Genomic DNA, 27,920 nt, shown 5'->3' on the forward strand with positions numbered 1-27,920 from the left:
ATGAATATTTTGTCATAGATATTTTTCTTTTCAAATTAAAATTGTATGAGAATACGTAATATATAAAGGGCAAAGATCCCTTCGGTTATGAATGATCATGGGATTGCCCCAAGAAAGTTACCCTCCGAAGCACAAGTCCGGGTAAGGTTGTTTAAGGAAGACCAACAGTCGCCCATGCATTTCAGCCTCCCCTCTACACACTACCGATGTTATCCAAGGGAAAGGCAAAGGCTGATATAGCTTGGCACCAGTGTCGTAGCAACTCATTTCTACAGCTGAGTGAACTGGAGCAACGTGAAATAAAGTTTATTATAATCCAAGATACACTGTTTATAGACTGCGTTTGTCAATACTTCTACTTTGGGTTCAAATGTTTTCATTAACCTTCTTTTATAACTTCAATTTACTTTTGATCGTATATATTTTCAAACGAACAAAAAGAAAGATATTTGCAGATGGTGTAGAGCCTCTTATTGGTTATTGGTCTTCGGTTGATGATTCAGTCCATTGCTATTCTAAGAAAAATCTTCTCTGAAAACCTTTACACGGCTGCAAATCAAAAACGTATCGATTTAAATTCACAACCATTAGACATAAATCGCAGAGTATTTAGTCCTTTATTATAGATGGGGATTAGTTGGTCTCCCTTACACCATAACAACCAGACCGGCAATATTTCTGACCTAGTATATATTGGACCATGTGACTCACTTTAACTAGTGAAAACCCGCTTAGATTGTGTCTTTTGGATACATTTTCAAACAAATATTCAGCAAATATTTTCTGTGAGTGAAATCATATTTCACGAGCATGATTTTTGGAAAACAATGCATCAGCTCATTCCTAACTTATGTGCATGTGTGTGAATGTGAATATGTGTACGGAGAGAGAGAGAGAGAGAGAGGGAAAGAGAGAGAGAGAGAGAAAGAGTTAGACATAGACAGACAGTCAGACAGACAGACAAACAGACAGACAGTGAAAGGAAGAATTGAAGAAAGATGTTACTCAATACAGTGCATAAACTAACGTTAAACATATAAATAACACAATTGTAAAATTTGGAGTAAATAACTACAGAGAATCCAGTTCTACTGAGAAAATAAGGGGAAAATCTTCAGATAAAAATGTAATTTATGAAAGAAGTTCTATTTCAAGAATTAAATATCACAGCTATTTGCTTCACCTTTCTGATTCTCTCAAGAAAATTGTTTTGTCCAGAGAAAGAATAATGTGCGTGCACTGATTAATTGATTATTGATTGATTGACAGACAGACAAACAGATAGATAGGTGGATGAATGGATGGATGGACAGACGGATAAATATAATTATGCACACCACACAAATATATATATATATATATATATATATATATATATATACATATATATATATACTTGGATATGTATATATATATATATATATATATATATATACTTGGATATGTATATATATATATATATATATATATATATATATATATATATATACAGACATACAAATATCTATACATATATATATATATATATACAGACATACAAATATCTATACATATATATATATATATATATACAGACATACAAATATCTATACATATATATATATATATATATACAGACATACAAATATCTATACATATATATATATATATATATATATATATATATATATATATATATATATATATATATATATATATATATAGACATACAAATATCTATACATATATATATATATAGACATACAAATATCTATACATATATATATATATATATATATATATATATATATAGACATACAAATATATATACATATATATATATATATATATATATATATATAGACATACAAATATCTATACATATATATATATATATATATATATATATATACAGACATACAAATATCTATATATATATATATATATATATATATATATACAGACATACAAATATCTATACATATATATATATATATATACAGACATACAAATATCTATACATATATATATATATATATATATATATATATATAAATACAAACATATATATATATACTTACATATGTATATATATATATATATACAAATAAATATCTATACAAATATATATATATATATACATACAAACATATATATATATATATATACAAACATATATATATACAAATAAATATCTATACAAATATATATATATATATATACAAACATATATATATATATATATATATATATATATATATATATATATACAAACATATATATATATATATATACAAACATATATATATATATATATATACAAACATATATATATATATATATATATACAAACATATATATATATATATATATACAAACATATATATATATATATATATATATATATATATACAAACATATATATATATATATATATACTTGCATATGTATATACAAATAAATATCTATACAAATATATATATATATATATATATACAAACATATATATATATATATATATATATATATATACAAACATATATATATATACTTGCATATGTATATATATATATTTATTTATTTATTTATTTATTTATGTGTCTCAGCCAAGTGGCTGCGGTCATGCTGGTGCACCACCGTGATTTTCACGTTCCTTGCATGGCTCTTCTCCCCCACCTGACATGGTCCAATCAAGAATTTTGATGGCACATCTGGTGTATAAGAGAATTTGACACAGCTGCCCTAAACTGCGTCTCATTACGAGCCATTGGTTCGTCTGGTATCGTGGAGAGGAAAGCGTCAAGTTTTGTCTTGAAGACCTCCGCATCCATGTCTTGCATGTCTCTCAAATGTTTTGGCAGGGCATTGAAGAGCTGAGGTCCTCTGAAACCGAGGCTGCTGCAGTATCTCGTTCTTATGTGAGATGCAGTGGACGGTACCTTTGGCACCATGCAGTGGCGACCCGTGCGGGCATTCCTGTAGTACTTGATACCAAAGTTTGGCACCAGTCCTTCCAGTATTTTCCATATGTATATTATTATATATCTCTCCCGCCTGCGCTCCAGGGAGTAGAGACCTAGTGCCTTCAGTCGCTCCCTGTAGTTCATCTGTTGGACTGTGGCGATCTTTTTTGTATAGTGCCGCTGAATTGCCTCGAGTTCTGCTGTCCGCTTAACACTGTGTGGTGACCACAACTGAGAGCAATAGTCTAGGCGGCTCAGAACAAATGTCTTCCATAGAATCAACATGACTTTTTGATCCCTTGTACGGAAAGTCCTCAGTATCCACCCTGCCAGTTGTCTGCACTTTGCTGTCAACTTGACAATGTGCATGTGAAATGATGCATCACTACACATGTTGATGCCCAGATTTCTTACTGTGTGTGGTTCTGGGATTGCAGTACCTCCAGGCCCTGTGTATGCCAGTTGGGAGGTACTTGTGGTCTTGTAGCGCAGTACTTGAAATTTTTTTGCATTGAACTGCATATTATTTTGCTCTGCCCACTCATATATTGCACTTAGGTCATTCTGCAGGCTTACAATATCATCAGGATTCTTTATTGCCTGATATATCTTTGTGTCATCAGCATAGCTAGTGACAGTGGCTCTCCGAGTGACCGTGGGCATGTCCAGAAGGGCCACTATGAACAGTAGTGGCCCCAGAACAGTTCCTTGTGGAACACCGCTCAATATTTGTGTTTCCCTAGATAGTTCTCCATTGGCTGCAACTGTCTGACTTCTACCATTCAGGAAGTCATGCAGCCACTCTCCTAATTTACCAGCTATGCCAAGGTTTCGCAGCTTGTGACATATCAAGCCATGATCAACTTTGTCAAAGGCTTTTGCAAAGTCGAGATATATCACATCAACATTTGAATGGTCAAGTAGCTGCTTCAGGACCCAGTCATAATGCTGCAAGAGCTGCGTGAGGCAGCTTCTACCTGGACGGAAACCATGCTGGGTCTCATTCAGCAAGTCATTTTCTTCTAGGAACGCAATCAATCTCCTTCTGACAATTCGTTCCATGACTTTGCTAATATGTGAAGTCAGAGAGATGGGCCTGTAGTTTCCAGCCTCTGTTCTGCTTCCACCTTTATGGATAGGACATATGGTGCCTTCCTTCAGCTTTTTGGGAAGTTTACCATTTGCAAGGAAACTCTGGACGAGTATCCGGAGTGGTCCTGCTAATTCTTGTTTACACCACTTTAAGAGGACAGCTGAGAAACCATCGGGGCCAGTTGCCGAATTTGAGCTCATTTCATTTATGGCAGCTATCACATCTTCCTCTTCAATGTCGATGTAGGTAATGGATGCAGTCCCCTTCTGCTGAGTGCTATTGTCAAAGAAATCAGCTGGGTTCTTTATCTGCATGTGACTCAGAGGAGAGGTGAAGACACTCTTGAATTGTGTACTGAGCACTTCACTTATCCATGTGGGATCTGCAGTCAGTGAGCCATTAGGCAGGAACAGGGGTCCTATCTTATACTGCACCGTAGCAGTCTCCTTTGCAAATCTATAGAAAGCCTTGGGGTTTGTTTTTATGCTTTCTACTGCTCTCTTTTCCTTCTCTGCTCTCTGCTTTTCATGGGAGAGTTTAATTTTGTTTTCTATTTCTAACAGTGTTAGTTTTAATTTAGCCCTTTTCCTATCCTCCAGTTCTCTATTTAACTGGTTTGAGACCTTTGTTCTGTGTCTCATAAGGATTTTCCTGTCTCTAGGAATTCTATTGGCATGTTTGCTGGTCTTTCTATATGGCACGTATTTGGTGCATATGTCTTGTATCGTTGACATAAAATGACTTAGTTTGAGGTCATTGTCTTGTATAGAAAGGCTGTCATGCCAGTTTTGATTTCGAATCTCTCTGCGAATTGACTTCCAGTCCGCCCCGTGGAAATTCAGGTTGGATATTGCTTGAGTCCTCCTGGTGGGGTGGGTGTCAGTGGGTTGTCTAGGACCATACATAGTTAATTCTATAATGTTATGATCTGAGAGAGATGTGGGCGTTATTTTCACATTATGGATTAATGTGAAATAAATATCTATACAAACATATATATATATATACTTGCATATGTATATATATATATATATATATATATATATATACAAATAAATATCTATACAAATATATATATATATATATATATATATATATATATATACGCACACACACACACACACATATATATAATTTATATATACATATATATGTATACAATTTATATACATATATATATATATGAATTAACAGAATGAGATAAAAATCCAAGGGTGTGAAAGATTTCAGAACATTTATAAATAGGTCTTACAGCTGTATCCGGGATATTTTATATATCCATTCATCGGAGACGGTGTGAGATAATGGCTAAGCAATAGTTATTCTAGATAAGATATGAAACAGAGAGTGAAGTGGAGGAACGAAAATAGACGTGAGATATGCAGGGATATTGTATCTTCAGTTCCATTATTTAGGCAGAATGGTATATATATATATATATATTATACAAACATATATATATATATATATATACAATAAAATATATATACAAATATATATATATATGCATATAGATTTATGTACATATATAGAAATATATATATATATATATATAGACACAAATATATATATACATATATGTAAATATGTGTGTTATATTCTCAACAAGGTAGTTAAGTACAAAAAAACATTTATACGGGTTTTTATTAGAAAGCTAAGATGCAGATATTAGTAATTATTTTAAAGCGTATTCCCCAAACTGAATACCTATCCAAACCATTTTGCCGCACATTCATCATTTTCCATTAACGTACTAGAAACTACACAAGAAAATAAGGAGACAACTGAGTGAAATCAAGCAACACATAGTTAGCAAGAAATCATTTGAGAATAATATATGATTCAGCAACTGAAGTTTCAACTGCATGAACTGTTTCTGGTCGAAGATAAATAAATAAATATATATATATATATATATATATATATATATATATATATATATATATATATATAACTACAGATATGTAGGTAATGAAAAATTAAAGTGGTGAACTCTTTTCAAGAAACAACAGCGTAGGGCGCAATTTATCGAGCGATTAGATTAGAGTAGTAAAGTTTTGAGTCTTATCTGAGCTTGCTACAGAGTTAGTATTTCTTCGGGAATGAACTATTCTCGAAGTTTTTGTATTGTAGTCTTTACTAGTTTAACATGTGCGTTCCTCAAAAATAGTAAAATGTATTAGCCGTAGCAAAGTTGAGGCGCCTAGTTATGACTTATAAATTTTGGCGAGAAAGGGGAATAGTGTTTTCATGATCTGTCATGATAGTGCATTTGCACAAAGGAACAAGATTGTTATAACATGGGGTGGAGGAGTTTTCAAAGTCTATGTTAATGAACACTGAAGGTTGGGCGTGAATATTATATAGGTGGCGCTTGGTGTAGGATGTTAGGGAGGAATGAAGGATTGCACATCCCAAGTAAAAATAGTCGTTGGGGTAGAGCAAGTATGCCATTGACGTATGGAAGGAAGAATGTAGAAAATAAAATCACAATATGGAGAACAAAATAGTTAAAAGATTGCGGGTAGGTAAGAGCTTCCCCAGAACACGTTGTTATGTTTCGATATGAAAAGGAACTACTGATTCAAGTTGACACAAACACCCATAGGGTCAGTTCTCCCAAGCAATTTGCGTGTCATTTATAGTGGAAGGTCTCAGTGGGGGTGTCTTTCTGAGTAAGTGACATTATACCTGTGCGCGCATACTATTACTACAATAGATCGAGATCAATATAACAATTCAATCACCGATACAATAATTGACTCGGTACATAGTGTGTGTGTGGGGAGGCAATGTAATTGCTGCCATTATGCCGATATAAAGATTGCTGTACTTTTTTATACTCTCATTCAACAGTAATATTCTGTCCCATGGTGTTTCGTATCTTTCAAACTCACGAATGAAAACAGAATAAAGCAATAATAAAGAGGCGTTATACACCAACAACTGCAAGTTAGAAAAGTACAAATTCTCCTAGCGGAATAAACTGCATTAAGACAAAGCTTGACACAAATTAGAAATAGTTTTAAAAGCATTACTACGTCTTGTTAATCAATACATATTAGGTCTGATATCCGTATATGAAGCATAAAATGTTAAACTCTATTTAGTTCAACGCTGCATATTACTGTGGAAGCATTATGATTTTATGTATTTTTGTTTCTAGATGACGACATAAATAATGATCTTTCATTTTGTGAATGATACATTGTTATTAGTGCGTTTGGATATGTGAGAATATGCTTGAGTTCCTATGAGTGCATGTGGGATTGCCGCATGTGACCTCCCGTGACAAAGTCGGAGGAGAGTACTAGTCGATATATTTCTCTGTTTTAGACATTAAATATATTAAATATTTCCGTAGTTATACAGTCCTCCCTATTTAATCTTCTATATTCCAGACAGACAATGAAGCCAAATATTGAAAGCTAGTGGAACTATTGCAAATTTAACTCACCAACTGTAGATTCAACTTCCGACGGTTTTTCTGAACGAAAGTCAAAATAAAATAAAATATTTACGTTGCTTAATTCGTTCGCATACAAATATAACTTTGAATTTACGTAAATAACTTTAGGTATTTTTATTATGATAAATGTATTAAATATAACTTTTCGAGCTTCATTTAACTGATACATGTTTATGTATGTCGTTCACATCTTTTGCAAGTATTACAATTTATTAAAAGTAGAAACATTTCCAAAATATTTTCTCATGAATGCACAAGGTCATTTTTGATTTTATATTTTATAATATGCAGAAAGTGTAGTATATTATTCTAGAAAAACCTATTATTAATGTTGATGAACCTTATAAAGTTGCTTTAAAGTGCTTACCTATGCGAGATTCGGTCTCTGTAACAATTTCTGTGAAATTAACAATGTGTTCAATTAACTTTTGTTTTCGTGAATTAACAAAATATTAAATAGTCTAGGCGCAATAAAATGTATCAATAAATTTACACGGAAATATTGATCGGGGTACTTTTTTTAAGTATAACTCACTCTGAATATAATGATTTAAACTTAACTTAATGCAACTTACGTTCAGTATTTATTGCATTTTTGAGAGCGCCTGGTATAATGGCTTGTGTGTTCTCTTAAGATCGACATTCTGACAGGGGTTCCGTTGTGTCCTTGACTAAAGATGTGTAATAATGTGATCTAAAGAGTTAACAATCGGGAAGGACTCATTCTCAGTCGCTTAAATGCCGAGCTATGTTCAAAACGTATTGAAATGTAGGCTCTTGAGATACTATATATTTTACTATATATATAGTTTATACAATTAATTTACGTTACATATTAATTCATATTAAGACAAATTATACTACTGGTATCTATACTAGAAAAATAATGATGAGAATATAATTTAGCGGGAAATTAATAATAATAATAATAATAATAATAATAATGCTCTATTTTATGAAAACTAATTAGAAAACACTTACCAACTGTAGCTTCAACCTCAGAAGGTTGTTCTGAATACGAATTATATAGAAATAGAAAAAAGAAACCATTTAAGAACTACTCGTCTACATACACTTTACGAAATATTTTTCATTTTCTCAATCTCATATTGGTAGTGAAGTTAAGAAACAGGTTGCAATGAATTACTTATTGAAAATTGTTCAGTAGTTGTTAATAACTGATAAGAATTTGTTTTAAACTGGATACACTTTATGATATTCTACATTACTCAATAAGTGTTCATCAATAATCCGAAGGCATTTATGATAAGGTATTTCTAATATTTCCAAATGTATGTAAATGGGTTTGAATACATTTACACAGTATATAGCATAGAATTTCTGATCTATTGTGGTAATTTCTTAAGTGGAAAATTGCTCACCTCTGGGACGCTCTTCCTGCGCCACAATATCTGTGAAATTAATGAAACATTATTGCAATTTCGTATCAAGCATTTGCGAATATAAATCTAGTAAGAATATTAGAACTAATGGATGCCTGGGAACGATAGAAAGCATTACCAATTAACAATAAACATAGGTTTTGAAGGAAGTAATTTTTCCTTTCAATTCCTGTGAAAATATTCTAATATTTCAAATACACACAGGCTTTATAATTATATAAAAGCATTCAGCACAAACATTGTACTTTCGTAAGAGCTTATATTATGAAAACAGCAACGTTAGTTTCAAATCCTAACGTAACTAAATTACAGACATTATTCTGGGCATATAGCACGATAGAATATGTAATGTATAACAAAGAATTGTCATAATAACTAGCATATTCGAAAACAGACATTAACCATTACAGTATTAATCATAACATTATATAATATGTCCACTACACTTATTCCCTAGAATATGTATTGTATTACAATTCCATCTACATTTTGTATATTATCTACAAAATACTTATATGGCAAAAAAAAATGACAAATATGGTTTTTAACAACTTTGTGAAGGCAATATTAAAATTATCATCCTGGCTATCAAATAGAAAACACAGTCCTTAAATGTGACATATAAAGGTTCAAAATATTTATCTTTTATTAGCAACGTAGAATATAATAAAACTCTACACAAGAACATATCAAGATATCAAAGCGTAATCACGTGAGAATAAATTATCTCACTCACCAACTGTAGATTCCACCTCCGAATGTGTTTCTAGTGAAAGAAATGTAAAATACATCCGTCAATTGACTATGCAGACTAACACAGACATATATACTAAATATTTTGAGACGTGCTCTTTTTAGGCGAATATATATATATATATATATATATATATATATATATATATATATATGTGTGTGTGTGTGTGTGTGTGTGTGTGTGTGTGTGTGTGTGTGTGTGTGTGTGTGTGTGTGTATACATATGTATATATATATATATATATATATATATATATATATATACACATCCTTGATCGGGATATATTCATGTAAACTAATTTTCATCTTGTGTAAATGTTTATATGTAAACTATTTTTGACTCGTTACTGAGGATAAACAAAGCCTCAAACTTTTTCTTAACATTGTCAAAGACACTATCACTTCATTTGAATACATTCATGTAAATTAATGTTCAACACAGCAGAGGATATACAAAGCCTCATACTTTACTTTTGAAAATCTTTTTAAATAAGTGAAACTGGTTAAGATTTTAAATACTTTTAAAAGACTCCTGCATTTTAAAATTCTTTTCGTTATATTTTTACTCGTGCATTAACCCCCAACCTTACTTTGTTATATATATATATATATATATATATATATATATATGCAAATTATATATGTATATAAACATTGTATACCTATGTATATGTATATATAGAGAGAGAACATAACACACACACACACACACACACACACACACACACATCTATGATACTAGAGGTCTTCCTTTCTGACTACTCTTTAGCGGATCATAAATATTTCTCATGGTTGGACTTTATCTTAATTGAAAATTGATACTCACGAGATTTATAAATCAAATATACTTAAGCAAGTGCAACATTAACTACACTAACCAAAACAATCGCAAATTAAAAAGGAATATCGCAGGAAAATGTCAGATTTTAATACATATTTTGAAAAATCTTCTGAATAGCATACCTGTACGAGTTACTTTCTCCGTTACAATCTCTGTGGAATTAACGAAACATGTAGTTAAACATTTGAAAGAAACTTTATTAGAGTATGCAACGTGTTTATATGCAGAATATTATGTAAATTTTATACCTGCATAATTTTACATACGTACACACGCACACGCTGAAAACACCCAGTGATAATAAAACGATAATATTGACAACCAACATACCGAACAGAACCAATCCCTCCAGCGCTCGATGTACATAGCATGTTCTTATGGGTAGATTATATAAGTCTTTGTTTTGTGAACAGTAGAAATTTTTCAGACGAGCAGTATAGATTTCATGTAGAATACTACGTTCAGAATGTCGGGAAATAATGAAAGCAGTTTTATATGTATAAGAGAAGGTTTTATCGTATCAGAGATAAAGACACGTATGTCTTTATAGTATATTAAGATGAATATAAGAGCGAATTTCTGAGGGATTACCAGTATATATTGACTATGAGACGGAATTCTAAGATATTTCGATGCGGACAGGAGACAGCTTATATACGGTTGATTCGTCAAGATTGCGGGCTAGACACAGTCGAATGAATGGACGTTGGTGTGAGTGCGTATGTGTATGTAGGAGCATGCCTGCGTGTGTGAGTGTGCGTGTGTGACTATGTCTCTGTGTGTGTGTGTATGCGTATATGTGTTTGTGTCTGTATGTGGGTGTGTTTGCGTTGGTGTCTATGTATATAAATGTATGTGTAATCACATTATTCTGCTGCTAGATGCGCTTATTTTGATGTTGATATAATAATTTATGATTTATGAGAATGACTTCAAACTATAATACATTGTGATTGATTCACTACACGTAATCCAGCTAAATGTTCAATATACTGTAGAAAATTTCCTTGCTCCCATTACCTTCAAGATTTTCGTCTACTAGGTGATTCAGCAATAATCTGTTATTTCGAACATAAATGTGAAAACGAAATGAAGCAATAAGATACTTATCAAAAGCAGACAAACGAAGGAACTGACACCAGACATGAGTTAGAAACATACGAATTCTCCAAAGGTTATATATTGCATCAAGAAAAAGAACACAGCAAATTAAAAGCTATGCATACATAGTCGCTTTGGAAGTCAGAATTACTAAATGTCATGTACGTTAATATAAACATACAGATATGCTCTAGATGTTGCATATCATTCCCCTCATCATCGTGTAGCACAGTTGGGTTGCTGTAACTACATGTATTAAATTTTTTTTTTTTTTTTACATATTTCACGTGTAAACAGTGAAGCCAAACACTGAAAGCGAGCAAAATTATTCCCAAATAGACTCACCAACTGTAGATTCAATTTCAGATGGTTTTTCTGGACGAAATATAAAATATGGTACAATAAGTACATAGGTGAAATAATTTATACACAAACACATATTTGTGTCTAAAGGTTTTTAAATGCTTACGCATGTTATTGTACATTATTATGTCTTAAATATGTATTTGTTATACTGATATTTACATTTACAAATTGTGTATGTTACTAAGCTTAACTGAAGCATATTTACCGCTTTTATTTACTCTTTTACAAATACTACAAATTTATTTGAACCAGAATTATTTCCTAACAATAAATTCAAAAATGCATAGGGAAACTTATCAGTATGTGCTTACCAATTCGGGATTCGGTTTCTCTAACAATTTCTGTGGAATTAATAATACCATGAGTTAGCTTTTGTCTTTATCAATTAGTAAAATGAACAAAGCTTTGCTCTCAATATATACGATTAAATCTACACGGATATCCCAATTCGGGATTCGGTTTCTTTAATAATTTCTGTGGAATTAACAACAGCATGAGTTAGCTTTTGCCTTTATCAATTAGTAAAATGAACATAGCTTTGCTTTCAATATATACGAATATTCGTCAGCAAACTTCTCTAGAAATTATTCTATTTTTGCATACTATGGAGAAAATGATTTAATATTAAATATTTTAAAAGCAAATATGTCTTACATATTAGTTCATAGCTATGAAAATTATATACTTAATCTTTATTTGAATAAATGTAACAGCTAAAAATATAAAGAATGATATACTAATATATTTTCATTGAAACTACTTAGGAAACACTTACCAACAGTGGCGTCGACCTCAGAGGGTTGTTCTGAACATAGAATAAAAAGATTGTGACAATAGAGAACTGACCTCCAATACAATGTAAAAACAAATATATGTAAAAGAAATGTTCATGATCGTTTAACTACACTATTTTTCGGGAAATAGCTCATTTCTGTAACATGCTTGCATGTTATGCCTATCTATGTATCTTATAGATAGATAAATAGACACACACAGAGTGAGAGGATGATGAGGATGAGAAGGAGGAGGAAGAGGAGAAGATTCATCATCATCATCACGATGATCATGATGATTGCCTCATCTTGTCAGATGTTAGCCCTCTCACATTCAGCTTCATTCTGCTGTTTGACTTTCATCCTTGCTTATGCACGAAGATTCCCTCACCACACAACTTTATAAATTACAAAACGATTCAATGAATTAAATAATAGCGAGACATCTACGCTCCATTGGATTTAAGTGACGACACCTTATACAACACATTTTCCACTGTCTCAGTCGCCATAGAAGTTTCCAGTGGCATTGTTGCATGATGACTGGCACTATTTTGACTGCAAGTTTTACGTCAGAGTTTCTTTCTCCTAGAAGAGCTACCTTCCCCCAAGACTTAGTCTGAAATAACAAGAGACTCCTCTACTCCACGTAAAATGTATTTAAAACACAGGTGGGACCCTAACAGACATTAGCGGTCCGGATAAGAAAGGATGCAGTCATCGGGTGCAATTTAAATGCAGCAAACCCGCGCACGCACACACGCGCGCATAAATGAAAGTATATAACTGAATTTCTTATCTATTGAATAAATTTCTAATGTAGAAAATTGCTCACCTCTGGGACGCTCTTCCTGCGTCACAATATCTGTGAAATTAATGAAATAATATTGCAATTTCATATCAAGTATTTGCGAATATAAAGCTAACAAGAATATTAGAACTAATGGAAAACTGAGAATCCTTGAAAGCATTACCATTTAACTATAAACGTAAGCTTTGAAAGAAGTGACTCTTCCTTTCAATTCCAGTGAAAGAAATTTAATATTTCAAATACACATACCCTTTATAATTACATAAATGCATTCATCACAAACATTGTATTTTCGTAAGAGCCTATATCATAAAAACAGCAATGTTAATATCAAACACGAGCGTAAGTCAATTAGACATTATTCTGGACATATTACGCACTAAAATATTTTATATATAACACAGAAATGCCAAAATACCTAATACAACAATTACCCATTAAAATACATATTATATCCTTATGTAATAAGACCTCTACATTATTTCCTTAGAATATGTGCTGTTACAAAACCATTTATATTTTCTATATTCTCAACAAAAAACTTATATGAAAAAATAGCAAACGTGGTTTTAACTTCAACTGTGTTAAAGCAACAGTAAAATATTGTCTAACCTATCAAATAGAAAACACAGTCCTTGAATGTATCATAAAAAGGTCCAAAATATATATTTTTCATTAGCAACGTAGAATATAACAAAAAACTACGCAAGAAGATATGAAAATATCAAAACGTAATGACGTGAGAAGAAATTATCTCACTCACCAGCTGTAGATTCCACCTCCGAACGGGTTTCTAGTAAAAGATAAATGTAAAATGCGTCTATGAACTGACTATGAAGACATTGACAAAGACATATATACTAAATATTTTCAGACGCACGCTCTTTACAAGACTATATATATCATTAGGAAAGAGAGAAATAAATTACAGAGGCCGATATTCATATTCTTTCAATCCATTTCAAATTGTCGAAATTCTCTACAATATACATAGATGCATTCGCATATATAAGCCAAGGTTAAAATTCATAAGAATTTATAAATATATAAATATACGAAGATTTATAAATATATAAGAATTCATAAATCTGTAAAAATTTATAAATGTATAAAAATTCATAAATATATAAAAATTTATAAACATATAAAATATTAATATATAGATGTACTTGCGAGGCAGAATGTCCGTATTAGAATCAATGAGGAAGGTAGATGAGAAAGTTAGTATAAAATGATTTAAAAGGAATCCTGAATAAGTGCAAAATTTGACGGCAGTTTCGGGAAGATATAGGCTGGTATGAACGAGCTAACTCCCACCATAGCTCTTTTCTTTTTTTTTTAGCACACAAATATATTATTTGTGCCAACAAAAAAAGCTTACTTAATTAAATATCTGATATCATAATTACCTGTAGACATAAATATCTTTCAACTTTTAAATTCTTTCCCAAAAATAATTAGCCTATAGGTTTTAATCTAGTCACCCTTCATAATTTGGATTCATCTTAAAATGCTATTATATATAGCGTCGTAATGTATCTTAACATGTAACTTTAATTCTAATTATATCATCCGCATGAACTGTATGGTCCGACAAAGCATTCGTCTTTTTTAAAATTCTCAAATCTTCCATGTCTCTTAAAATTTTAACTCTTTGAATCTTTTAACTCTGACGAGAGAAGTATAGAAAATTGCTATGGTTGGAGTTAGCTCGCCCATACCAACCTATATCTTCCCGAAACGGCCGTCAGACTTTTCCCTTATTCAGGATTCCTCTTAAATCCTTTTATACTAACTTTCTCATCTACCCTCCTCATTGCTTCTAATATGGACATTCAACCTCACAAGTACATCTATATTTATATGTGTTTATAAATTTTTATAAATCTTATATATATGAATGCATCTCTGTATATTGTGGACAATTTCGACAATTTGAAATGAATTGAATGAATATGAATACCGACTTTGAAATTTGCTTCCCTCTTTCTTAATTTTATATTCCTTAAGCTCTATTAGAGTGCTAATTAGTTGTGCCGTATAAACTGGATAACTATAGCATTTACTTCTTCATTACACACACACACACGCGCGCGCACACACGCACGCACACACACACACACACACACACACACACACACATATATATATATATATATATATATATATATATATATATATATATATCATAGTAGACGTCTAACGTTCTGACTATTCTTTAGCGGATCATGTACAACTACCATGGTGGAAATTATCGTAACTGAAAATTGATACTCACGGGATTTACAAATCAAATATACTTAAGCAATTGCAACATTAGCTACACTAACACAACTGTAATTTAAAAAAGAATATCGCAGAAGAATGTCAGATTTTAACATACAGTATGAAAAATTTTCTGAATAGCATACCTGTGCGAGTTACCTTTTCCGTTACAATCTCTGCGGAATTAACGAAACATGTAGTTAGATATTTGAAAGAAACTTTATGAGAGAATACATCGTTGTTTATACGATTCTGTCATTTGGTGGTACATTACTTTCAAATCGATAAACAGAATATTATATAAATATTATATCTTCAGACTTATACATACGCACATGTACACACACAGAGACACACGTATACACATGTACATGTACGTATATATATATATATATATATATATATATATATATATATACATATATATATATAAGTATGTATGTATATATTTATGTATGCACATATATATGTAATTATATACGAGAGGTTTTGGTATCAGGAAGATCCAAGAGGTAGTTAAGGTTATGTAAGTGCTACGGAGGGACCGCTGTTAGACTCCAGATTCGATAATAGTATGAGTGAGGAGTCTAACGCAGGTCGCGTGAGAGTGTGTATATGTTAAATAAAATGAGTCAAGCTAAGGCAGTTTGAAATATCTAAGACATTTTATACAGAGAAACAAAGTCTTACAGTTGTCTCAGGGATATAAAAGATATCCCATAGTCAGAGACGACGTCGTCTCTGATGATGGGGTGTCTTTCTCTTATACACACATATACGTGATCATACATATGTATATATATATATATGTATATATGCACATATATATCTAAGCACACACACACACACATATATATATATATATGTGTGTGTGTGTGTGTGTGTGTGTGTGTGTGTGTGTGTGTGTGTGTGTGTGTGTAATGATATAAAAACATATATATGCATATACATATATATATGCATACATACTTGTATGCATGCACGCATGGGTGCATACATATATATATATAGACATACATACACATACATACGTATAAACATATATACATATACATACATTACATTTATACATACATACATACATACATACATACATACATACATACATACATAAATACATAGATACATACGTACACGCATGTAATCAAACTACTCTACAAACTCAAACGTCTTTCACAGCTCATCAGCAGCGCATTAGATGCAGATATATTTTGTGTTATTCGATGCGAAGAATTCTAAATTGCCTCACTTTCAAATATGAAATGCAATCATCATGCTTTAACTAAAACGGAATCATACTAGCAGTGTTTACATTAGCGAAAATTTATACACATTAATCGGCAGTTTAACAATAATCTCTTAAGAATATCTTAGACAGGCACCTACATGTGTATGTGAATCTGTTAGTTTGTGTGTGTGCGTACACACTTTTAAGAGATTAAACCACCAACTAGGGCAGTACTTGTGAGACTAAGATTTTAACTGGTACGATTGATGCGGGTCGATATTCTACGATGTAGGGTTAGTTGAAATAGTTTATATGAAACCCAAAAGAATGCGAGTGCTGAGAAGTATTGCGGTACAGCAATGAGAATGCGGAGTGTTTTCCTACAAGATAAGAACATAGGTCACACAAGTGACAATAAAAAATGTAATGAATCAGCACGTACGCCGGTCAGAATTTAAATTTTCTGGAGCGCGACTTCAAACAATTTAACGCAGCATATATTCTAGATAAAGCCTTTGGTGTCTGTGAGTTTAAATGTAGCATATTCCAAAATGCTAGAGTTGTACTAAATTATGGGAATCTGTTTTACAGAGAGTTTATTAGTGACTAAAGATGAATCGATCTTCATTTTCTAACCTCGAAGGTGAAAAGTCGGTCTCACTATTGTAGGCTTCGAGTTGTTCAGGATAGGCATTTGCCAAGTGGTCTGCAATGATGGTATGGTCTGGCATTCGAAGTAACTACCCGAGTTCTAGTTATGTTGTATTAACTAGTGTAGATATTTTCTTCGGGCACAGTGATTGTGTCTCTGTCATGTTAAACGAGAGGAGTGCAGCATGTCCTTATGGGTGGGCTATATAAGCCCTTGTTCAGAGAGCAGTAGATATATTTCAGACAAGCAATATAAAAAGCAATATGTAGCAAACTTGTAGGAATATGTAGGAAACTTTATTCAGAATGTCGGGAAATAATGAAACGCGGTTTTATATGTAGAAGACAAGGTTTTACCGGAACGGAGATAAAGACACGCATGTCTCTATTGCATATTAACAGGAAAATAAGAGGGAATTTCTGAGAGAAAAGCAGGGTACATTGACTATGAGGTATAGAATTCTAAGATACTTCTATGCGCCAGGATACAGCTTATATACGATAAGTCGGCCAACAGATTTGCGAGATGGTCACAGTCAAATGTATGGGCGTGTGTATGTTTTGGTGTGTGTGTGTGTACGTATGGGTGTGCGTGCGAGTGTGTGTGAGTGTGTAGTCACATTATTCTGACACTAGATGTGCGTAATTTGATGTTGATATAATAATTCATAATTTATGAGAATGACTTCAAATTATAATACATTATGATTGATTCAGTACACGTAATCCAGCTAAATATTCAATATACTATAGAAAATGTCCTTGCCTCCATCACCTTCAAGATTATTGTCTACAAAGTAATTCAGCAATAATCTGTTATTTCGAACATAAATGTGAAAACGAAATGAAGCAATAAGATACTTATCAAAAGCAGACAAACGAAGGAACTGACACCAGACATGAGTTAGAAACATACGAATTCTCCAAAGGTTATATATTGCATCAAGAAAAAGAACACAGCAAATTAAAAGCTATGCATACATAGTCGCTTTGGAAGTCAGAGTTACTAAATGTCATGTACGTTAATATAAACATACAGATATGCTCTAGATGTTGCATATCATTCCCCTCATCATCGTGTAGCACAGTTGGGTTGCTGTAACTACATGTATTTAATTTTTTTTTATTTACATATTTCACGTGTAAACAGTGAAGCCAAACACTGAAAGCGAGCAAAATTATTCCCAAATAGACTCACCAACTGTAGATTCAATAGAAGCAAATATGTCTTACGTATTAGTTCGTAGCTAGGCAAATTATATAATTAATCTTTATTCGAATTAATTTAATAGATAAAAATATAAAGAATGATATATTTTCATTAAAACTACTTAGGAAACACTTACCAACAGTGGCGTCGACCTCAGAAGGTTGTTCTGAACATAGAATAAAAAGATTGTGACAATAGAGAACTGACCTCCAATACAATGTAAAAACAAATATATGTAAAATTATGTTAATGATTGTTTAACTACACTAATTTTCCGGAAAGAGTTCAATTCTATAACAGGTTAGGTTTGCAAGCTATATCTATCCATGTATGATATATATATAAATATACATACATATATATATATATATATATATATATATATATATGTATGTATATATAGATGATGATCATAATCATGATCGTGATCATGATGGTGATGATGATGATGACGTTGATTGCTTCATCTTGTCAGATGTTAGCCATCTCACATTCAGCCTAATTCTGCTGCTTTACTTTTATCTTGCAATGTACGGATTTTCCCTCGCCATAGAGCTTTATAAATTACAAAATGAATCAATAAAGGAAATAATAGCGAGACGTCTGTACCCTATTGGATTTAAGTGGCGAAACTTTGTAAAATACATTGCCCCTCTCTCGGCCGCCATAGAAGGTTCCAGTGGCAAGTATTGCATGATGACAGACACTATTTTCACTAGAAATTTTACGTTAGACCTCATTTTTCCTATAAGAGCTGCATTTCCCACGGCTTTGCCAGAAATAACACGAGCCTCTTCTACCCTTCGTGAAAGGTACTTAACCAATACATGGTTCCCTAACAAATATCAACATTCCAGGCCAGAAATCTTGAGCTGCTGCCTCACTACCGGCTGCAGTCTATATTCAAATAATACATAAACTATATTCAAATAATACATAAAAGTTAAATGCAGAATGTATTCCGGTTTAACTAGCATACGTCACTTACGTGAGAAAAAATGCTTTTCTTTCGACTCTAGTCTTTGCAACGCAAATTTTGAAATCATGTGAACATTCTTTACAAAGATTATTGGATGACATAATACAACGTTAAATTAAAAAGTTATACGTTTCTAACTTTTCAATAAAATACTTATGCGAGAAATGGCATATGTGCTGTTTACTACAAATTTATTATATGAAAGTTACTGTAACACGCATTCAACCAATTGAGCATATACTATCATTCAGATATGTAACTAAACAAACTGACGGCACATTATTCTTTACCATCGACGTAGAATTAGCAAGAAACTAAAGCATAAAATGTTATGCCTTCCTATGTTCAACAAGCAGAAACGACGAAATCATTTAATAATAATCTCTCACTCACCAACTGTAGATTCCACCTCAGCCCGTGTTTCTAGTGAAAGATAAAAGGTATGTATATCTCTATCAGAGTGATAACATACAGAAAATAATGCTGACGAACACTAAATATAGTGAGGAAGAACATGTTAAATATTTTTCTGTTATCCAAAAGATAAAAACATTATAAAGCCATTTTTTACTAAAATTAATAATCCTTTCATAAATGACGAAACGATGGGCTAGATTTTAATTTAAATTTATAATTAAATAATGCTGAAGACTTAGTAATTTGTATATCGATGACGATATATTGTATACGGAAAATTACGCAGTAACTTACCTGTGCGTGTTACTTTTTCCGTTACAACTTCTGTGGAATTAATAAACACGAAGTTAAAATTTCGAAAGATACTTTATAAATGAATACATGATTATGCATATTATGTGTTTATGTATCAAGTGTATTGTGCGATTATATGAAAAGATATATGGATAGCTGATCAAAACAATTGATAGAAATACTACACACTGAAAATAATTGATCGAAATACTACACACTGAAAATAATTGATCGAACTACTACTTATAGAAAATAGAAAAATAATAGGTAATCAAAGTACCAGAGGCCCCAGTCAATAATTAATTGAATGTATTTGAAATCGTTTTTAAGAAAATAACTATAAGTCAAAATGTAAAAACTGATGCAATTTACATTGGCTTGTGTGTGTGCGTGTTAACTAGTTATACAATTAAAATCATTACCATAATTTTAAGTCACTAATTAAATTATAACAAATTTTGAATTAGCAGTGATGATTGGGGGGAAAAGAGATGTTAACATGAACTACAGAGATGTTCAGACTGCAAAAATAAGACACACACATGTATATATGTGTGTGTGTGTGTGTGTGTGTGTGTGTGTGTGTGTGTGTGTGTGTGTGTGTGTGTGTGTGCTTATTTATGTGTGCCCTTATACAAACTTACATATATATGCGTACATGTATGAGTGTATATACATATATATGTATGCGTGTGTGTGTGTGTGTGTGTAAACAGACATACACACACATACTTACATATACACACACATACATATATATGTAGTAAATTGCAGGACAGATGATGTTTACTGGGTTTGCCTCAAAGCACGCAACTACTACTTCTTCCAGCACTGCTGTGAGAGCTACATCATCTGCACTATGCAGAAAATATACCGATAAAAACAGTCAAACCATCGTAAAATGATGTCGGAAACGCAGCCAAGGCTGGTCTTGTGCCACGTGATACTAACACTTATGCGGTGCATCTCTTTTATTATTACCAGCCCAACTTTATTTAACATTATCACGAAACAAATCATGGGAGGGTGGAATACCAGATAACATTCAGGCGATACCTGCACGATTCTCTCCGTGGAATATCAGAAAATATATTTATTCACGTGTTTAAAAATATAAATTTTGGTATACATACATAAATACAGATATAACCTTAGTAGAATCATTATCACAGTGATAAGTTTGTTAATTTGCAATATGTTTTCTAACTATATTTATGAAGAGCCTTCTTTGACTCGACTGTTGAAACTTTTTAAAAACTCTTCAGCATTTCAAACTAGTAGGAATTACTTCCCAAGTAAATATTCAATTAATACAAGTCTCTATCAATATTATTAATTAGGAAAATAAAGGAAACTAAAGTTTATATCCTGACAAATATATTGTAAATTATGTAATATATTCTATCTATATTTAAGCTCACATATATTCGTACGAATGTATGCATGTATGTATGAATATACATACATATATATACATATATATATATATACACACACACACACATATATATACATATGTATATAGATATTACATATAAACATATACATATAGATATATATATAAACATATACATATATATACATACGTATATTGTATATATGTATATACATATCTATACATAAGTATATATATAGACATATATATATATATATATATATACATATGTATATAAATATACATATATATATATATATATATATGCATATAAATATACATATATATATATATATATATATGCATATCTATATATACATATATATATATACATATATATACACATATATATTCCTATATATACTTATATATACATATATATGTATATCTGACGAAGTTTCTTGCATGGTACTTATCAAATATTAAGCGCCGTCAATGAAACTTCCGGCTTTTATGTCACCTTGAAACTTTTGTTAAGAATAATAAATATAATCATGTATTAAGTTCTATTTCTTTCGTTTTTTCTATTACAATTATATATATGTGTGTGCGTGTGTGTGTATGTGTATACATGCATATACGTATTTACATATATCTATACATATCTGTACATATATATGTATGCATGTATACGCATGCGTTTGAGTGAAAAAACAGTATAAACAGAACTCATTACATGAGCTTATACATACTTTTTTCATGATTTTTAATGTGCATACGTTACGTCCGTGGTAATTTCGAAATTTATTCTTGTCATTAATTTAGAAATGTATTCTTGTCAAGAGAAACAGAAGATTTTAGATTTATTAAAATTAACAAAATGTAGTGGAGAGTGAATCTGATCGTAGTCATAACAGTTGAAAACTTCGGACATGTTTCGGCTTTATTCGATTACCTCAGATAAAGGATAAATGTCAGTAAAATAATGGCTAGAAAAAGTACAGATAGTAAAGTCAGTGTTAACCTAATTTAGTGAGAAAAATATCATTTTTATCTGTTTTGTTTCTCTTTGTTGTTTACTTGTGCGCGCTTTGCGTGAGCGCTTTGCGTGCGTACGTACGCGCGCGCGCGTGTCTGGTGGGATTTTAGGCCACTGATTAATTCGATAATATTATACCATATTTTAGATGTTAACCTGTATTGCATCAGTTAGTGCTGTCTTCTGGACAAGCGTCTTTTATCATAACCCGAAACTACAGCAGATAATATCCACATAGTTGGAAAATTCTTAACCACACACCCTTAACTGCGCTCTGCAGGATACACTCTTTCTTACTTCTATTGATTTCAGAGGCTCTGAAAACGGTCATGTGCGTTGCTCTTTCTCTACTGACTAAGTCATAAAAATTAATCATGCACATGAGCTAAGAAATTTTACCTAGAGCATAAAGATGCATGTAATAACAGAATGGTTCCTTTTAGAGTGGTATGATCTGAATACAAATAGTAAAAACCAGAAACGAAAGTATTAATTATTTAAAGTCAAAATACAAAAAAGGTAGTTTCAAGTCTGTATTTATGCTTGAAAATAAAAATATTCTTACGTTACTATTTATCCGTGAACTTGTACGATGAATCATTAAATATTATTGCAGCTAGCATTTCTACAAGCAATGACACAACATATTACGTCAGATAGTTAGTCAGACATTTTGTCAGTTGCCTACAAACTACAGAAGAAAGTTATTCAGAAATACAAAAATGAAATAGAAACTAATACACTGACAATAAAAGCAACAAGCAAGATATCTATAGACAATAACGTCTCACTCACCTACTGTAGATTTCACCGCGAAAAGTTTTTCTGGTGAATGGCAGAAATATACAATGACATTAAATACTTTAGAAGAATCATGAGTAGCAGAACTTAAAACTACATATCTACAAAATAATTGACCTTTCATTGAAATACTATCTGCTAAATCCAGTTAATCATTACAAAGATAAATGAAAATTATTGTCTTAGTAGAGAACAGGAAAGGATTTGTGAGGCATTTATGATCATAAACTAATCGTAATATCATTATAACAAAAATATTTAATTATAGCAAGAGACCTTCAAAGAAAGAAATTTCAAGTATTTTTATTTATATGAGTTGTATTGTGTAACGGTTCCTGCAGAATAATCGGATACTTTTAGAGTTTGACCACCAAGACATTGTACTACCATATGTATATGCATACATAGAAAAGAAAAAACCTACACCGTCATACACACATTCAGATATGTGTCTATGGGATTATGTATCTATATGTTTGAATGCCTACATGAAAATCTGTGTTAATATTGTTATTTTAACATGATGAAAGCAATATAAATTAGTTATTGATAATATAATATATTACTATAATTAAATCAATGGCATGTATTATACTACAATGTATTGAAAAGATTTTACAGTGATATGAAGAACAATACAAATGTTTAAACTATATGGAGTAGCCATCAATGTAAATGGAAATTCTAGTTCTGTAATATTTGAAAATGATAAAACGTTGATAAAATATCAATGAACGTAAAAATATATGTATCATGACACTGCCGAACGAGAACACATTAAGCACCAGCCATATTTATTATGAAGGAGAAGAGCCATGCAAATCACATGTTAACATTTTCTGATCGTTTTGAAATCACAGATAAGTAAACATCATGTTGATTAATGTAAATGAGAAATGAATTTTTATTTCCTAAATATTAACCACTAACCAAAGCAACAGAGTTAAGAGCATGTGAACGACATAATTATCTTGCAATTACTTTGAATACTACGTAGTATATTTATACAGGATTAAACGCTTATGCGTGCACAGAGTAAGTGCCGGATCACGTAACTGCGGATTTTCCTTAGTTTGAAAACAAATTTAAACACAGACAGTAAAGCGAAATATAAAAAGCAATGTGAGTTGTGATATATGGCACTCACCATATGTGGAGTCGACATCTGATGGTTTTTCTGAAGGAAATTTTAAAAAATTCCAATAATTATCTAACTGAAATATCACATATTTAAACAAAAGATAAACATGCACATTCCTCACTTCAACCAATACACGCACACACACACACACACACATACATACACACAAACACACATATATATATATATATATATATATATATATCAGTTATATGTCGGTATCTACGTTTTCTTATAAATATATTTTAATGAAATAAAAGTGTTCCAACTATTGAGTGATAGGAATTATTCAATCACGGCAATGATGTGCATAGAATACTGGCTTCAAATTTTGGCACAAGCCAGCAATTTCCGGGTAAGGTTCATTACATCGATCCCAGTGCTCAACTGGTACATATATTTATCGACCCCGAAAGAGATGAAAGGCAAACTCAACTTCAGCGGAATTTGAACTCAGAAAGATATGCCGCTAAGCATTATGGCCGGCGTACAATCAATTCTGCTGGCTCACCGCCTTAATGTGCACAGAATATTACAAGATGAAACTTTCATCTTGAACAATAGAGATTTTTCGTCAAGATCGAAGTTAGAATTAAGAATAGCTACGGGCTCGATTTTAAAGGAATCCTAATTAAATATCAAGGTGAGTTTGAATGAGCAGATCTATAAACCAAAACAGCGCGAGATGAAGTGTTTTGCTCAAGAACACAACGCACCACTCAGACAAAAAATTGAAACAATGATTCCGCGATTGTGAGTGCAACACCCTAACCACTAGGCCATGCGCCCTCTCTAAAATTGTATTATACTCATTAGAATGAAAGCAAATCAAGAGCTTAATTTCTTTCAAGTGCAAATTTCTTGGCATGTGATACTTAAGCAGCTGATATTCTATGCAAATAAGGCGACAAGCTGGCAGAATCGTCAACACGCCGGACAAAATGCTTAACGTTATTTCTTTCAACTTTATGTTCTAAGTTCAAGTGCCACCGGGGTCGATAAAATAAGTACCAGAGAAGTAACTGGGGTCGATGTAATCGACTTATCTCTTTCCTCGAAATTGCTGGCCTTGTGCCAAGAAATGGAATCAATATTTTATGTAAATAATATACATATATATATAAAGTTAATTGCAGAGTAAAACCGTTAGGTCATCGACTCGAAAAGCCGTAGCCCACCAATGACCACATATAAGAAGTACAACATAGACCACAAAAACCAAATTTGTAAAGGGAGATCAAAATTTTTATACATAAGAATAAAAATCGATTAAAAATGCAATAGAATAATATAAATAAATAAATAAACAGCGATTAAAAATTGATTAAAATATTAGAGACTGGTACAAATACAGTAGAATAAATATATATATATATATATATATATATATATATATATAGAAAAAATATAGAGAAAAAATATAATACATAGGGAGACGTAGCACAACAGTTCATTCGCTGAGGCCAATAGCCAATAAAAAAAAAATTCAAGACAAGTAGTACCAAAAGTTCAACTACCTCCCTCATGACAGCAAATTTAGTAGGTAAAATTCAATTTCATAAACAGGAATACCGATGCGCACGGGACAAAACAGCAACAGAACATCCCGTATCGTAGGCTTATTTGAAGTGTCCATATTTTTATTCATATTTTTGTATTTATTCCTATTTATATTTATATTTCCATTGTTCCTAGTCCAGTTTCTAAAAGATTGTTTACTACGGTAACTAGTAAAAAAATTTTTTACCTCCACACCGATCGGATGCAATATAGTCGGGTGGTAAACCAGCCAACTTATTTTTAAATCTTGTGTTATGTATAAACGAAATCCTAGTTTTGAAGCCGCTTGCCTCCAGAGCATTATTATAAACTGGCACGTGTTGGTTAAACATTTCTTCGTTCGATGAAAGATTTGATATTCTAATCGAAATGCCCGTAACAATACTATCTATTGTAGATCTAGGATGATTTGATGAGACGTTCAAATATGACACTTTCTTAAAACTATATAAAAATAGGAATAAGAACAAAAATAATAGTGGTAATAATGGTAGTAATGATGATAGTAATGGTAATGATAGAAGTAAATAAATAGACAAAAATAATTGATATTAAAATAATAATAAAAATATGGATACAATGGTAGTATTTATTTTTTATCATGGTTTACGTTGGATTTGAAACCTTATAGTTTTAGTTACCAAACCTGCCTGACTATTCTAAAGGGTATACTAAAAATTAGATTTTTTTTTTTTTTTGGTCTAGTCCATATTATTATTTATTTAAGCTTGCTCTCATAATTATAATTTTTTGACTGGTGACGTCGTTGATGTCTGTGTGTCTTTCTTTACCCTGAAGAAGGGATTATCACCAATTTGTGCTCTATTCACGTGGTAGGGAAGACCTCGAGAGCTTCCTTACCAGGCTGCCACGCCTCTCGGGGCCGAATGCGGAGGCCTGTGAGGGACTGATCACGACTGAGGAGATAATCGAGGCGTTGGCGAACTGTGGGAGGGGCAAATCGCCGGGACTCGATGGCCTACCCTATGAATTATATAAAAGTATGCCAGACTTGCTCGGACACCTGTTGGCTTGTGTGTACACGAACTGGCAACAGAATGGGTTTATTCCCAGATCTGTGCGACGGGGAGTGGTGACACTAGTCAGGAAGGACCCGAGCAAGGGGGATTGTTTAGATAACTTTAGGCCCATCACTCTGTTAAATACAGAAGTGAAGATTTTGGCCAAGGTACTAGCGAAAAGGTTGGCGCGTGTCGCGGATGGTGTGATCGGGGAGGCACAGACATGTGCCATCCCGGGTAGGACCATTCAGGATAATCTCCACCTTATACGCTATACCATAGAGAGGTTTGGGGCTAAGACTGGCAGAGGAGGGGGGCTTTGGTGCATTTAGACCAAGCTAAGGCTTTCGATAGAGTCGACCATCGATACCTGGTGAGTATTTTGC

At 32.0% G+C, this 27,920-nt stretch overlaps 1 protein-coding gene across 1 annotated transcript in view; it reads right to left on the reverse strand.

The window, feature by feature from the left end:
• The window catches only part of LOC106869541 (uncharacterized), a 502,813-nt gene that overhangs the window by 271,553 nt on the left and 203,340 nt on the right, over nt 1–27,920 (reverse strand). Inside the window, exons 105-121 of the mRNA XM_089360195.1 lie at nt 24,959–24,988; nt 23,806–23,835; nt 20,597–20,626; nt 20,279–20,308; nt 19,043–19,072; nt 15,964–15,993; nt 14,316–14,345; nt 13,577–13,606; nt 12,744–12,773; nt 12,280–12,309; nt 11,948–11,977; nt 10,624–10,653; nt 9,644–9,673; nt 8,887–8,916; nt 8,486–8,515; nt 7,872–7,901; nt 7,493–7,522 (exon numbers count right to left, since the gene is read on the reverse strand). Coding sequence (XP_089216321.1) covers nt 7,493–7,522; nt 7,872–7,901; nt 8,486–8,515; nt 8,887–8,916; nt 9,644–9,673; nt 10,624–10,653; nt 11,948–11,977; nt 12,280–12,309; nt 12,744–12,773; nt 13,577–13,606; nt 14,316–14,345; nt 15,964–15,993; nt 19,043–19,072; nt 20,279–20,308; nt 20,597–20,626; nt 23,806–23,835; nt 24,959–24,988 — 510 coding nt within the window. The remainder of the gene's footprint in view (nt 1–7,492; nt 7,523–7,871; nt 7,902–8,485; nt 8,516–8,886; nt 8,917–9,643; nt 9,674–10,623; nt 10,654–11,947; nt 11,978–12,279; nt 12,310–12,743; nt 12,774–13,576; nt 13,607–14,315; nt 14,346–15,963; nt 15,994–19,042; nt 19,073–20,278; nt 20,309–20,596; nt 20,627–23,805; nt 23,836–24,958; nt 24,989–27,920) is intronic.

This window comes from Octopus bimaculoides, chromosome 1 (genome assembly GCF_046866305.1).
Source record: "Octopus bimaculoides isolate indiv1 chromosome 1, ASM4686630v1, whole genome shotgun sequence".
NCBI classification, from domain to species: domain Eukaryota; kingdom Metazoa; phylum Mollusca; class Cephalopoda; order Octopoda; family Octopodidae; genus Octopus; species Octopus bimaculoides.